The 14,016-nt window shown below is 36.5% G+C and overlaps 1 protein-coding gene across 4 annotated transcripts in view; it reads left to right on the top strand.

Moving 5' to 3' along the window:
* ERCC6 (ERCC excision repair 6, chromatin remodeling factor) overlaps window positions 1-14,016 on the top strand; it is a 103,256-nt gene that overhangs the window by 55,104 nt on the left and 34,136 nt on the right. For all 4 annotated transcript variants that reach the window (XM_027861142.1, XM_027861133.1, XM_027861138.1 and 1 more), the window contains 2 exons: window positions 1,114-1,272; window positions 8,314-8,449. In XM_027861142.1, the coding sequence (XP_027716943.1) occupies window positions 1,114-1,272; window positions 8,314-8,449 (295 nt within the window). The remainder of the gene's footprint in view (window positions 1-1,113; window positions 1,273-8,313; window positions 8,450-14,016) is intronic.

The following is a 14,016-nucleotide window of genomic DNA, read 5'->3' as shown; positions in this document are numbered from 1 at the left end:
TAAATTAAAACTGTAATTCAAACTTAACTTTAGTGTGAAATTTCAGGTAGGCACAACAGAGTGAACTGCAAAAACTGTGGAAACTAGGAAATTCCTTTTGTAAGGAAATGCTTGATTATTTTTCTTAAAATAAAAAAGCTTAAAAAAGGTTAACCTTTTTGTTTTAATGGGTTTATTTTTAGATTTTTCATTTTAAACTTTATCTTAATTTCCTCCTTCGTATGTCTTTTATATTATTTATTCAGTATTTACAAAAGAAAAAAATTATGTCTTACATCCTTTCACCAGAGGGTATATTTCTTTTTCCAGTTACCTGTACCAACTCTAAAAACGAGCCAAAATTTGTAATACTGTTGCAGTTTGTGATAAAATCTTTCTTTTAAATATAAAAGACTTTTCATCAAATTAATCTTCAAGGCCTTGATTTCACACAATCCTTACTTTTCATTTAAAATTATTGCAGGTCTTTAAATTATCTTCTCTGTTCCTTTCTAAGTCTGTTAATGGTATCAGAATAAATTGACTCCTGATAATTATTCTCCATGTTCCATTTGTTGAAATCTTACCTAATACTCAAAATTGTTAATGATATTGAAACATAATTTTTATTTAGTTTTTATTATTGAAATTTCATTTTGCTGAATTTGTAGTTGGTTACATAGTAAATAAGCATTTTCAACATAGCCTATCTTGGTCTTTTATTAGACTGAGAGAAAATAAGAATATTGTTTTCCTCATTTGTAATTTTTATGTAACTTTCCATATAAAGAAAAAATATTTGGAGGTTAGACAGTAATATAAGAAGCTTCATCTTTTAGCAGGCAGCTCACCAAGTAAAAAAAAAAAGAAAGTAGCTCCAAATTATCATGTCTGTCAGTTTAATTAGAAATGTTTTAGTATTCTGTAAAGAACAAATTTGTGACATATTATGGCTAAGTACATCAATAATATATGACCGTATAAATACAGCACTCATGTAAAACACATCTAACATGTTTCTGTAACTGGTACTAGAATCTTGCCAAATGATTAATTCATGAGTACTTTCTGTTATGATCAGTATTATCAAACATTTGCCGTTTTCTTTTTTCTTGTTGGTACATGTTGTTGTAGGTACCAGCAGACAGGTGTTAGGTGGCTGTGGGAATTGCACTGCCAGCAGGCAGGAGGAATTCTGGGAGATGAGATGGGATTGGGCAAGACCATCCAGATAATTGCCTTCTTGGCAGGTCTGAGCTACAGCAAGATCAGGACTCGTGGTTCAAATTACAGGCAAGTGCTCCTCTGCAGACTGTCAGTCTGTGAAGCTCAATTAATATTTCATCAGATGTATTACTGGTGGAGGAGGTTCTTGTGAATTATTGATGACATTTCAATTACAATATTCCTTTAATTCTTTTAGTGGGGGACATCAAAGGAAAATTTTTACGAGACAATGGAGCTGTAGGGCAGGAGAAATTAAACATGTAACACTTTTAATGAATTCCAGGCATTGATGCTTCATTTTGCAGATGAGCCCCACTAGATATTTTGGGTCAATACAGTGTCTAAGGTTAGCTTCCACAAATGGATTGTTTACAAACTCAATTACATTAATATCAATAGTTTACACAATATGGAATTTTAAATTAGATATAATACCTTTAGTTCCATTTATTAAATTTTACATTAAAATATTTGTTCTGGCAAAACACCAGGTGTGCACTGCAGGAAGTATAAAGTCTATTCATGGGGAAAGTTGGAGCTTTAGATTAGGAAATTGGAAGCAGTTATCCAGAATTTCTTTTATGACTAGGGTGCAATATAACAATATTTGTAGGTCTGTTTTCTTTGGAAAGCTGCTGTTTATCTGTGTATATTTTACTTCACCTCCTACTGATATTTAAGTCTGCTTGATAAATTCTAATAATAGAAAATATTCATATTTTTATTTGATTTTAAAGCATTGTATGAAAATTGACATTTTATAAGCTTATCTTAAGAGGATCTGAAAATAGGTGATCAGTATTATCTAAATGTGGAATTATACTCATTTGGGTAGGGTGCAGAAATCAAGTAATTTTTTTTATTATCCTGTGTACTGAAATAGACTACTTTTATAATCTAATAAACAGGCCATGAGTAACTTGGTGTTTTTGTTTTTGTTTTTGTTTTTGTTTTTTAAGGCAATTGGGGTTAAGTGACTTGCCCAGGGCCACACAGCTAGTAAGTGTCAAGTATTTGGTCTGAGGCCAGATTTGAACTCAGGTCCTCCTGACTTCAGGGCCAGTGCTCTATCCACTGCACCACCTACCTGCCCCAAGTAACTTGTTTCTAGAAAGCATAATTGAAAGACAGTTAATATAGACAAAAGTTGTGATAGATTAAATTGTGATAAGGCATTCCACTGTGAAACCAGGTAATCTAAGATGGCCTTTTGAGTAACTTGCTTCTCACAATGAGTAAAAGAGTATCTATATTTGACTGGTATAAAATGGGTTTCCTTTGAACCTTGGACATAAATTTACATTTCATATAAAACCACAGTGGAAAAAAATATTTGAAAGAACTTATAAACTACTGAAACTTTGGTTTTTGGCACCATCTTTTTCATAACTATCAATAATTTAGCATTATGGAATTGTATGTTTTATTCAGAATTAGACCCTCCATTGGCTTATGTACTTCAGTGAGATTTTTTTTGATGACTAAATCTCCTTAAACTGTCCATATAGTGATTTTTGGACTTTTCTTTTTTACTTCCAACATTACAAAACTTGTATGGATCTTACGTTTTGGGCCTCGGAAACCTAAAATCTTCCCTATAGTGTTGTTTGGATATAAAAATTAAAACATATTCTCTCCTGAGTAGGAGCAGTTCTATCAGTAGCTGAAGTCAGTACTAATAATGAGCAGCAGCTGTAATCAATTAACTATCAATGCTCATATCCTCTGTTCCATAATGAAATAGCATGGCATATTGGATTATAGCCCAGATCATCTTTATTAAAATAGTATCGGTGGAAATGGCTTCAGTGAGTGTGGTTATATATCACCCAAACAACTGGGCTATTTATGAATGGAGATATACTCAGGAGCATAGTCCCTTTAAATGTACCCACATTGCCATGGAAAATTACAAAAGAAAATAATTTATACCTACCCTTGTCCTCTGAAGCAGGTTAACTACTTCATTTTCATGACCTAAAGAAAAAGAAACAGTATAGTGGTATTGGCAGGTACCACATTATGCGATATCGAATAGCTGATACATATTTTTTCTCATATATACTTATGTATATATATAAAAAGAGAGAGAGATAGAAAACTTCAAAAGTAGTGGACAAAGGAAAGTAGTAAGTGTCAGCAATTGATGATCTTTAAAAAAAAGAAGAGATATTCAGTGTCAAAAAGGAGAAACATTGCATATGGTAAAACAAAAGAAAAAATCAAAAATCTCTTTTCCAGTCAGCAGACTCTCTTTATGAGTTTCATACTTTATTTTGGCTTCTGGAGTAGTAAGAATACAAAGATATTAGACCTGAAGTTAATTACAGATAGGGAATAAATAGTTCATTTCTCAAATTGGCATTAATTCTGTTAGGTCTTTAGATGTCATTTAATAAATTCTTGTTCCTCATAATTCCTGATAATTTAGCTTCTAATAACTACTTAAAAGAGTTAATGCACTTTCAAATGATTTCTGGCAGGAGTGTTACTATGATTTGAATACATGACTTACTTCCTCAAATTAATTTTGAAAGACTTGACAAATTGCAGGTAGTGGACATCATTTCTAACATGAAGGTTAAAAAACTGAGGCATAGATTCAGTAGGCATTCAGTGATGGCAAAGATTAAATAATAGCCATTAAATCTGGTCAGAATTGTTGCTACTCACTAAAATGTATTGAGATAATTTCTGACCATTTAGCTTGTTGATGTTAGGAATTGGAAATGGCTGCTCATTTTATAATGTCTGCTTATTAGCGATCTCTCTTACCTTTTCCAGGGTCCAGCCACTTCCAGGTTTCAACTTAATGGGACTCAATTACAAAGTCCCATTTTTTTCACAATATTGAGAGAACAGAAAGAGAAATTAAAGGGTGTAATAGCCCAGAGTTGGAGATCTTTTACTAGAATTTTTTAAATTGACTTTTTAAAAGCTAAGTGATCATTCATAGTTATCTAATTATAGAATCTGGAAAGAAAAAGCTTGGCTTAAAGTATCAAAAATGTGTTTGTGTTATATTTGTGTTAATTTGTGTTATATTACATGTGTTTATTTGAAAGTAGTTTTTAAATTGCAGAGAACTTTTGATCAAATGCTTATCAAACATTGTATTGACATTAGTTACATTCCATTTCATCATTGGTGTAGGGTAAGAGAACTGAACTGCATCATCTTTTGATGCAAATCCAATGTATACATAGAAAGGTTGGCAGGGGAGAATCACTATTCCCAGAACAATATGAAAGATAACTATACACTTCATTCTTCTTATTGTACAGAAATATATCTATATCTTTCTATCTGTCTGTCTGTCTTCCTGGCTCCCTGACTAGAAGCATATCTGAGGGTGCTAAGGGGCTTGCGTAAAAATTTTTTTAAAAAAGCTTATTAATATTGCTGTAATGTTCCCTAGCTTCTCCATCTCACACTACTTTCAGATTGTCATATGATATACAAAGGGATGTGGCAGTGGCAGCGGCAGCAGCTGAGTGACCAACTTCAATTAATTCATTTAGTTTGCAGCCATTTGTTAAGTTTTTATTATATGAAAGGAGAAAATTTCTCCTCTTTGAGTAAGGAAGGGCATATTTCTATCACTTTTCTGGGACACAAGTAGGAATAGGAGCATTATTTTAAAGTTGTAATTTACACATACTACTTTCTTTTTCCTTACAATGACAAACTGATCATTTTTTCCCTTAGGTTTGACAAATCTTGAGTTTTATTTATTGATATAAGGGATTTTGTGGTTTGTAATAATTTTATTTAAAAATAAAAGTAATTTTAGAAGCTCCCTTCCTTCTGTCCCCAGTTTTTTATTCATTTCATCATAGGATCAAAGAGCTGGAAGGGACCTTTGGATAATGTAGTCTGATCTTCTAATTTTACAAAACAAAGCAACTCTGGATTAGAACACTAGACTCTGAGTGGAGATTTGTATTCAAATCCTACCATAGTTAATTAAGAGTTGAGTATTCCTGGAAAAGTCACATAACCTTTTTTTTTAGCCTTAGTTTCCTCATCTGTAAAATGGGAACAGTAAGAATAATAGTTCATAACACAGTGTCTCAGAGGAGCAATGCAATCATGTGTGTAAAGCATTTTACAATCTCAAAGTGCTTTATAAAGAGAGAGAACTTTGGCCCAGAGAAGTGAGGTCAGCCTCTCCCTGTACCCTTGACTCCATCCTTTACTGTCTCCCCTCAAAACTGGTCCCTTCTATTGTTCCTTCCCTTTCTCTCAGCTTCAGCTTCTCTTTGTCCACAGGCTTCTTCCGTGCCAGCACACCCTTCCCCCACCTCCAATTTTAAAAGCTTCTTTTGACCCAGCTGTTCCCTCAGTCTGTTGTCCTATATCTCCTCATATCCAAAATACAGAATCATAGATTGGGTTGTCTGGTACCACTGTAGTTGCCTTCATGTCCTTATCTTCCAGTAAGTTCATGACTTCTTGCAAATATATGGCTTCTGACCCTATCACTTGCCTGCAACTACTCTTACTAAGGTTTCTAACAATTTCTTAATTGCTAAATCTAGTGGCTTTTTCTTTTTCTTTTTTTTTTTTTTGTTCTCATTCTTTTTGAGCTCTCAGTAGGTTTTGACACTGTCAATCATCCCCTTTTCCTGGACACTGCTTCTTTCCTTGGTTTCTGTGATGCTGCCCTATCTTGGTTCTCTTTTTGTCTCGCAGTGTTTCTTCTCAGTCTCACATGCTGGTTTATCATTTATCTGCCTTTCACAAATTGAGAGTGCTTCCCCAAAGTACTGTCTCGGTGCTTCTTTTCTCTGTGGTCTGTGTTGGTGATCTCATCAAACCTCATGGGTTTATTGTCTAGGCAGATCACTCCCAAATCTCAATTTCCAGCCTTGATATCTCCTTTACTCCAGTCCTGCAGTGCCCACTGTACATCTTCCCTTTCTGTCCAATTGGCATCTCAAAGCCAACTTCAGAATTCATTGTATTTCCCCCTAAACTTTCCTGTTTCTGTCCAGAGTACAAAGATAGTAACCACCTGGTATTACAGCCTTATCATCATCCTTGCCTTTTGCCTCTTCCTCATCCCACATTCCAAGGCAATTGCTGTCTCTTGTCAGTTCTGCCTTCAAAATAGCTGTCGTTCACGTGACCGCCATGCTGCTACCTTCATCACTTCTTGCTCGGCTTTTCCCTGGTTTACTTATTGGTCTCTCCTTTCATTCTCTTCTGTCTCCACTCCATCCTCCACCCAGCTGTAGAATTAACCTTTTTTTAAAATTTTTTTATATTTTTAGGCAATTTGGGGTTAAGTGACTTGCCCAGGGCCACACAGCTAGTAAGTGTCAAGTGTTTGGTCTAAGGCTGGATTTGAACTCAGGTCTTCCTGACTTCAGGGCCGGTGCTCTATCTCCTGCGCCACCTAGCTACCCCTAGAATTAATCTCTTGAGGCAGGTATGACCATGTTTATCCTACTCAGCTTCTCAGTATTTCCATGTTGTTGCTATAATAAAAAATCCTCCTCATTATGGCATTTAAAGCCCTATTCAATCTTCTCCCACCTATTTTTGCAGTCTTATTTCACTTAATTTCTTTTTTATTCACTTTTGGCATACTAGTTATTCCTAAACTTGATATGCCATTTCCTGTCTCCATACCTTTTTCATAGGCTCTCTACCATGTCTGTAAGGCAAATCCTCCTTCCCTCTTCCTCTTTAAAAAAACAAACAAAAAACTCTTAAAAACAGCTTTTTTTAAAAAAAAAGTTCTTGTAGATCTGTTGTTATTAACAAATTGCCTTCATCCTGTATTTTTTTTTTTTTTAACTCTTGTTTGCTCTTTTTGTGCTGTTGCAAACCTGCCCTCTTCTCTCTGTGCCTTTGTACAATATGCTTCTATTCCTGGAATAGAATAACCCTCCTCACATTTTCCTCTTAGCCCTCTGTAGAGTGCTTAGCATTCCTAGCTTTGTTCAAGGTTCGGCTCAGGTGCCACTTCCTACAGAAAATCTCTCCTGAGAGCCCCAAAGGTGTCTATTCTCTCTACCCTCTCCTAAAGTTACTTTGCATTTAGTTACATGTAAAGATTGAAGCTTCTTAAGGAAAGGGACTGTGTATCCTGAGTGTCTAACAAAGTAGTCTGCAGGTGATAAGTATTTAATGTTTCCTGAATTATCGTTGAAGGCGGTGAATTTCAGTCATCTTGAATATTCAGTTATTTAGAGCCTAATGTATTATTTATCAGAGGCAGTGTGGTATAGAAAGATGCTGGATTTAGGGTCAAGAGAGTTCTTAGTTTGAATCCATTCACTCACACTATCTGTGACCATTTTGCCCCTTGAAATGTAGTTTTCTCACCCACGGATAATATTGGGGAGAATCATAGTAGTACCTTCCCTGCAGGGTTGATGTGAAGATCAAATGAAATCATGTATGCAAAAACACTTTGAGACTTTAAAGTGCTTTATAAATGTGAGCTATGATTTATGCAGCTAGATGGAGCAGTGGGTAGAGCTTTGGGCCTACAGTCAGGAAGATTCATCTTCCTGAGTTCAAATCTGGCCTCAGACACTTACTAGCAGTGTGACCCTGGGTAAGTCGCTTAACCCTGTTTGCTTCAGTTTCCTCTTCTGTAAAATGTGCTGGAGAAGGAAATGGCAAACCACTCCAGTATCTTTGCCAAGAAAACCCCAAATGGAGTCATGAAGAGTCAGATACAACTGAAAAACGACTGAACAACAATTGTTCTGTGCAAAGCCACATGTAGCTATATAATAAGAAAAAAAGGTTTTTGTCAAGTATTTTTGTTTGGTTTTCTTTTTATTCACTGTGCCATCTTTTTTGTGTCTAAATAAGATACTTCTACACCATAAAAACTTTCAAGAAGAGCTTTATTCAATTTTGTTCTATATTGACACCTGCATCCATTAACTGCTCAGTGATGGGAGCTGTAGGTATTTCCCTTTCATCATGTTTTAACCCAATAGATTTTTTTTTCATTAAAGAAAATGACAATCAATTTCCATAGTCAGTATTTTTTTATTTAACCTGTTAGGTCTGTTTTTAATCCAACACCTTTACTATATTTATTTCACAACAATGTTTTCTAATTAAATGTTTTTATTTTAGATTTGAAGGATTGGGTCCAACTGTAATTGTATGTCCAACAACGGTAATGCATCAGTGGGTGAGAGAATTTCATACTTGGTGGCCTCCATTTAGAGTTGCAATTTTACATGAAACTGGATCATATACAAACAAAAAGGTAATGTTGATATTAATATAAGATTTCTTGTTTTCCCAATTTAAGTCCTTTGATTTTACTTATGTGACTTTTCTTTCATTTGTAGGTTTCTGAAATAAATATATATTCTACATTTTTATTATTGTATTTTATATTTTTATATTATGATCCTTAGTGAAACTGATATTTTCAGATTGCTTTAAAATTATCCTTGTTATTGTCTCTAGTACTTTTTTGGGATATTTTTAATATGTCTATTGTATAGGTGAGCAGACTGAATAATAGAGTGACTGGCTTGGTTTAGAGTCATTCATTCAGCTTTTATTAAGTGCCTACTTTGCTAATTGGTGGGGATACAAAGAAAGACAAAAGACAATCCCTGCTCTCCAGGAGCTCAGAATCTAATGGATTACAACAAATCCCAATGGAATTTGCCCTCCTTGATGACCAGGACTGCCTTACTTTTTTGTATTTGCATCCCCAGTGCTTAATGCCTGGTGTGTCTGGTATATAGTAATAACTTAAATGCTTTATTATTCATTCATTCTTCCATGGGTTTTCATTATGTTACACTCTTCTGGCTCTCCCTGAGTGTTCTTCTCACTGCTTTGCTGTAGCATCATCAATCTTTGAGCCCTGCGTGTGGTTTTACCCTCAAGGCTTTGTTCTGGAAATTTTTTTCCCCCTCTCTAGTCTTTTTTTCTTAGTGAGCTCATTGTCTCCCTTGGGTTGAAGTATCATTCTGGGAAGATTAGTCCCAAATCAATGCAGCACTCATCTCTCTTATTAGTTTCAGTCCCATCTCAACTACCCAGTGGACATCTCTGTCTGAGTTATAGAGACATCTTCAACTCAACATGTTAAAAACAGAACTTATCTTTTTCTTCAAACTTACCCTTCCTTCTGTCTTCCCTATTTCAGGAGAGGGCACTCCAGTCCTTCCAGTCACTCAGATTTAACTTCTGTTGTTTCTTCCCTCTCTGCTACACCTCCCACCCCTGTCCTCCTTCTAATTGATTCCAATGTCTTATCAGTTCTCCCTCTACCATCTCTTTCACTCATCCCCATCTTCATTCACGTGACCAGCGCTGTAGTTGTTTGCGTAATTGTAATCGTCTCCTAATTGGTCTTCCTGGTCCAGTGTCTCCCCTCTCCTGTGCATCTTCCTCAGCACAGGTCTGATTGTGTACCTTTCTGAGGAAGAATCTTCAGTGGCTCCTTATTACCCCTAGCATAAAAGACAATCTCTTTTGCTTGACATTTGAAGTCCTTTGCCATCTCGCATTAGCTTACCAGATTCTGTAATTATTTCACATTACTCTCCCTCAAACACTGTATACTCTAGGCAGATTGGCCTATTTGCTGATCTCTATACATAGAGTTCCATCTTCTCTGTGTCTTTGAACACGTTGTCCTTCATGCCTGAAGTACTCTCCCTCCAAACTTCGCCTCTTCTAATTCCTTCTTCCTTCAGGGGTTAGCTCAGTTGTCATCTCCTACAGGAACCTTCCATTGTTAGTGCTTCCTCACACCCCACTGAGATTTCTTTGTATTTACTTATCTGTGTAGATATATTATCCTCCTAGTAGGATATGACTTCCTTGATTTTGGGAACTATTTCATTTTTACCTTTCTATACCTAGCACCTTGCACACAGTAGGTGCATTAAAAATGCTTATTGGATTATTAAATTTGCTTCTATACTGAAGAAGTGTTAACAAAATCTGGATTCCAAAAATAGCAATTGGATAAAATACTATGTATTTGTTGATTGAAATGTCTATAATAAACATCTCTGTTCAGTTATTGAAGAAAATCAATTTACTACATTGGGAATTGTGCTAATTGAGCACTGCCTCCATTATATTCTCGATTTTTAATTGCTTTTTTGGCCTTTGAAACCTGCATTGTCTAATCCCATGGTCAGACTGTACTCATTTATAGTTTTATTAATAGCTATGTTATAAAAAGTATTAGATTACAAATTAATCTGATTTAATAAATAGGTATGTAATTAAACATTTTCAAGTAATATTATTTCCAGAATATATGCTTATTATGGATTTTTTGCCACACGTACACCCATTTGAATTTGTAAATTCTTAAGGGGAAGTGTCCAATGAAAAGATCTCTTTAATATTTTGCCATGTTGAGAAACATACCAATGAAATCAAGTATTTTCACTAGGTTTTGCTCACTCTTTACTACATCTGCCTTATTAATATTTAGTGTATAAATAGAACTTCAGTTTCAAAAAGAAATGAGGTTTGTAAAAAAAAAAAAAATTTCTTTTTTAAACTCACTTGACAGCATCCTGGACAATTTTTGTGTCTATGGGACTTCTCAGCTCCTTTCTGTAATCCAAGGGTGAAGAACCTATGGCTTCTTGGCCACATGTGGCCCTCTAGGTCCTCAAGTGTGGGCCTTTGTTCTTTGAAGTTTGGATTTGGTCAGAGGGCTGCACTTAAAGACCTAGAGGGCCACATGTGGCCTGGAGGTTGCAGGTTCCCCACCCCTGCCCTAATCCTTCCTCCCTTTCTCTTTCTCCTAAAAACTAAATTTGGTATCTGTTTTGGATATGGTGGTTATGGGGGGGTGTGTGTGTGTGTGTGTGTGTGTGTGTGTGTGTGTTTGTGTTTGTGTGAGAGAGAGCGAAGTCGAAAATGACATTGAGGTTGCAAGGATGAGCATCTTGGGCAGATAGTGGTACCCTCAACCATAATGGGGAAATTAGGAAGAGGGAGAGTTTGGGGAGAAAGATGTATTAAATGTATTAACATTTCGTTTTGGACGTGTTGAATTTAAGATGTCTATGGGACATTCAGTTTGAGGTGTCTAATAGGCAGAAGAAGATAGGAGATTGGAGGATGGGAGAGAAATCAGGGCTAGACAGATAGTTCTGAGAATCATCTGCATTCATGAGAGCTAATGAGGTCGCAAACAAAATAGCATGGAGGAAAACGAGAATAACATAGCCTTGGCTATACTCTGTTTTAGCAGATGTAATCTAAAGACTCAGCAAAGGAGACTGAGAAGGAGCAGTCAGATAGGGTAGAAGGAGAACCAGGAGAGAACAGTATCAAAAAAACCTAGAAAGAAGAGAAGAGGGTCATCAGCAGTGCCAAAGGCCACAGATTAGTCAAGAAAGATGAGAACTGAGAGAAGTCCATTAGATTTGGTAGTTGGTAACTTTGGCAGATCATTAGTCATTTTGGAGAGAGCAGTGTCAGCTAAATGATGAGCTTGGAAGCCAGACTGCAGAGTTAAGATGAGAGTTAGAGGAAAGGAAGTATAGGCATCAGTTACAGATGATCTTTTCAGGGAGTTTAGCCACAAAAGGGTGGAGAGATATAGGACAGTAGTGAGGGTGGACAGATCAGGTGAGGATGTTGGTGGGATGGGTGAGACATAACAAGCATGCTTATAAGAAGTAGAGAAGCAACCAGGAGACAGGGAGAGATTGAAGCTTAGTGAGAGAGTAGGAGTGATAGAGGGGGAAATCTGCTGGAGAAGATGGAATGAAATGGGATCATTTGTGCATGTCGGCAGGGTTACCTTGACAAGGAGAAGAGTGACCCCTTCACATGAGATGGATTAAGGAGGAGAGAGTGATGGAAGGCATCTGAGTGATATGTGATGAGGAAGAGGGGATAAAAGGAGGTTCTCAGCAAATGGTCTCCACGTTTTCCATGAACTATGAAGCAAGGTTTGCAGCTGAGAAAGTGTGAGGAGGTGGTGCTGTGAGAGGCATGAGGAGGGATGGAAAGGTTTGAACCACATGCTGTGATGAATGGTGTATTGAAGTGATCAGAGAGTGTAAAGGGATTGCTTTGCTTCAGGGAGGACCCAGTTAAGATTCTGTAACATAAACTTGTAGTGAACTCTCTCGGCACTGTTTTGTGATTATTTTCTCCACTATTGTTCAGCAGCATGTGAATAGGAGTGAAGGCAGCATTTGGTTAGAGTAATCCAAGACTGAGGCTTGGCGGGTCATAGGTGACAGGATAAGGGGGCAAGGGATGACAGTGTAGAATCGAAGTGGTTCATCAAGGGGTCGGGATGAGGAATGGAGGAGAGTATAGTCCAGAGGTGTCAAACACTTGGTCCACAGGCAGCAACACTCTTGAATAAGGTCCAAACCAACTTAAAATGGAAATGGCAAATATTTAGCAAAAACAACAACAAATACAATAAAACATAGATAATGTTAATATGTGGTTTTTTTAGGTCATTATGTGCTTGCAGGGATCCTTGTGAATGGTTTGGTGGTCTCTCTTTCTATTTGAATTTGACACCACTGGTGTGGCCATTTCAGGGCAGTGACCTGGGAAAGGTGGAGAGCTTGCAAGTTGTGGTGAGGACAGAACAGAGTTAGGAGTTGCAAGGTAGAGGGAGATGTGTAATGGCTATAGATTTTGTTCATATAAGGGAATTTCAGAGTTCATAAGGATGGGAATGGAACACTTACAGGTTATTGCAAGATCAATGGGTATATTGGATATTTTGGATATATTGAGTTTGCAGTGCCTGTGGCACATCCATTCAGAGCTGCCTGGCAGACAGTTGGAGATGGGAGATTAGAGCCAGGTGATATGAAGGCTGGATGGATAATAGTGGAATTCATGAGAGCCCTTGGTATTCTTAAGAGGAAGAGTATAGAGAGAGAAGAGGAGATGGGCTTAGGACCCAATCCTGGGCTACACCCATGAGTAGGGGGAAGGACTTAGATGATGATTTTGCAAAGGTGACTGATAGGGGTTGATGAGAGAAGGAGCATCACTACCGAACAGTTTCACAAAAATCCAGGGAGGAAGAGGGAAAGTATCCAGAAGAGGTGCTATAAGGATTTGTCCTTTATATCTTTCTAACAGTAGTATAATCCTGAACAAAGCCATTTAAAAAACTTTTATTTTTTCAGTTGGATTTACTCATTTTTCTTTTGCAATATCTCTTTGCCATTGACTCTTCCATAACATTGACTTAGCCTTTTGAATTGAGCTGCTGATTATTTGCGCATAAGTGAGGCCTATTTATTCAAAGAACTGAAACAGATTCATCTAGCATTTGCACAAGGGAAAGCAGTGTTTCATACATACACTCATACATGGCTTCTTTTAATACCAGTAATATTAAAATCATGTCCGTTTGCTCATAACAATTAACCTATAACCCATTTAGAAATGCAGGAAGTTTCTGATTTTTTTTTAACAGGGGCATAGATATAATCTGTTATTCTGTCCCTTTCTTTGACCTACATGTAAATCTCTTGTGCTCTGTTTTTTAATCTAAGTATATGTAGATATGCATCTATATTTACATAGATGTATGTATAAATTTGCACATACTTTACATGTAAAATTTATTCATGTGTATATACTTTATTTCTAACTGCTATAGGCTCCCAACAAAACTCATCACCCAGTGACTACCTTCACCTGGTCACATCACTTGAGCTTTCTATTTATGCACACAAACATCTCATTATTTTCTCATTGTTCAAGCTTGACAATATTTAACCAGTTGTGGCATACAGGATTGGGAAAGAAAGAGACTAAAAAATTTCTTTCATGCAAAATTATTTGTTCTTT

Source organism: Vombatus ursinus, unplaced genomic scaffold, assembly GCF_900497805.2.
Source record: "Vombatus ursinus unplaced genomic scaffold, bare-nosed wombat genome assembly UNPS02000749.1, whole genome shotgun sequence".
NCBI classification, from domain to species: domain Eukaryota; kingdom Metazoa; phylum Chordata; class Mammalia; order Diprotodontia; family Vombatidae; genus Vombatus; species Vombatus ursinus.
The sequence above is the reverse complement of the archived record's forward strand: the minus strand, read 5'-3'. Positions and strand labels throughout refer to the sequence as shown.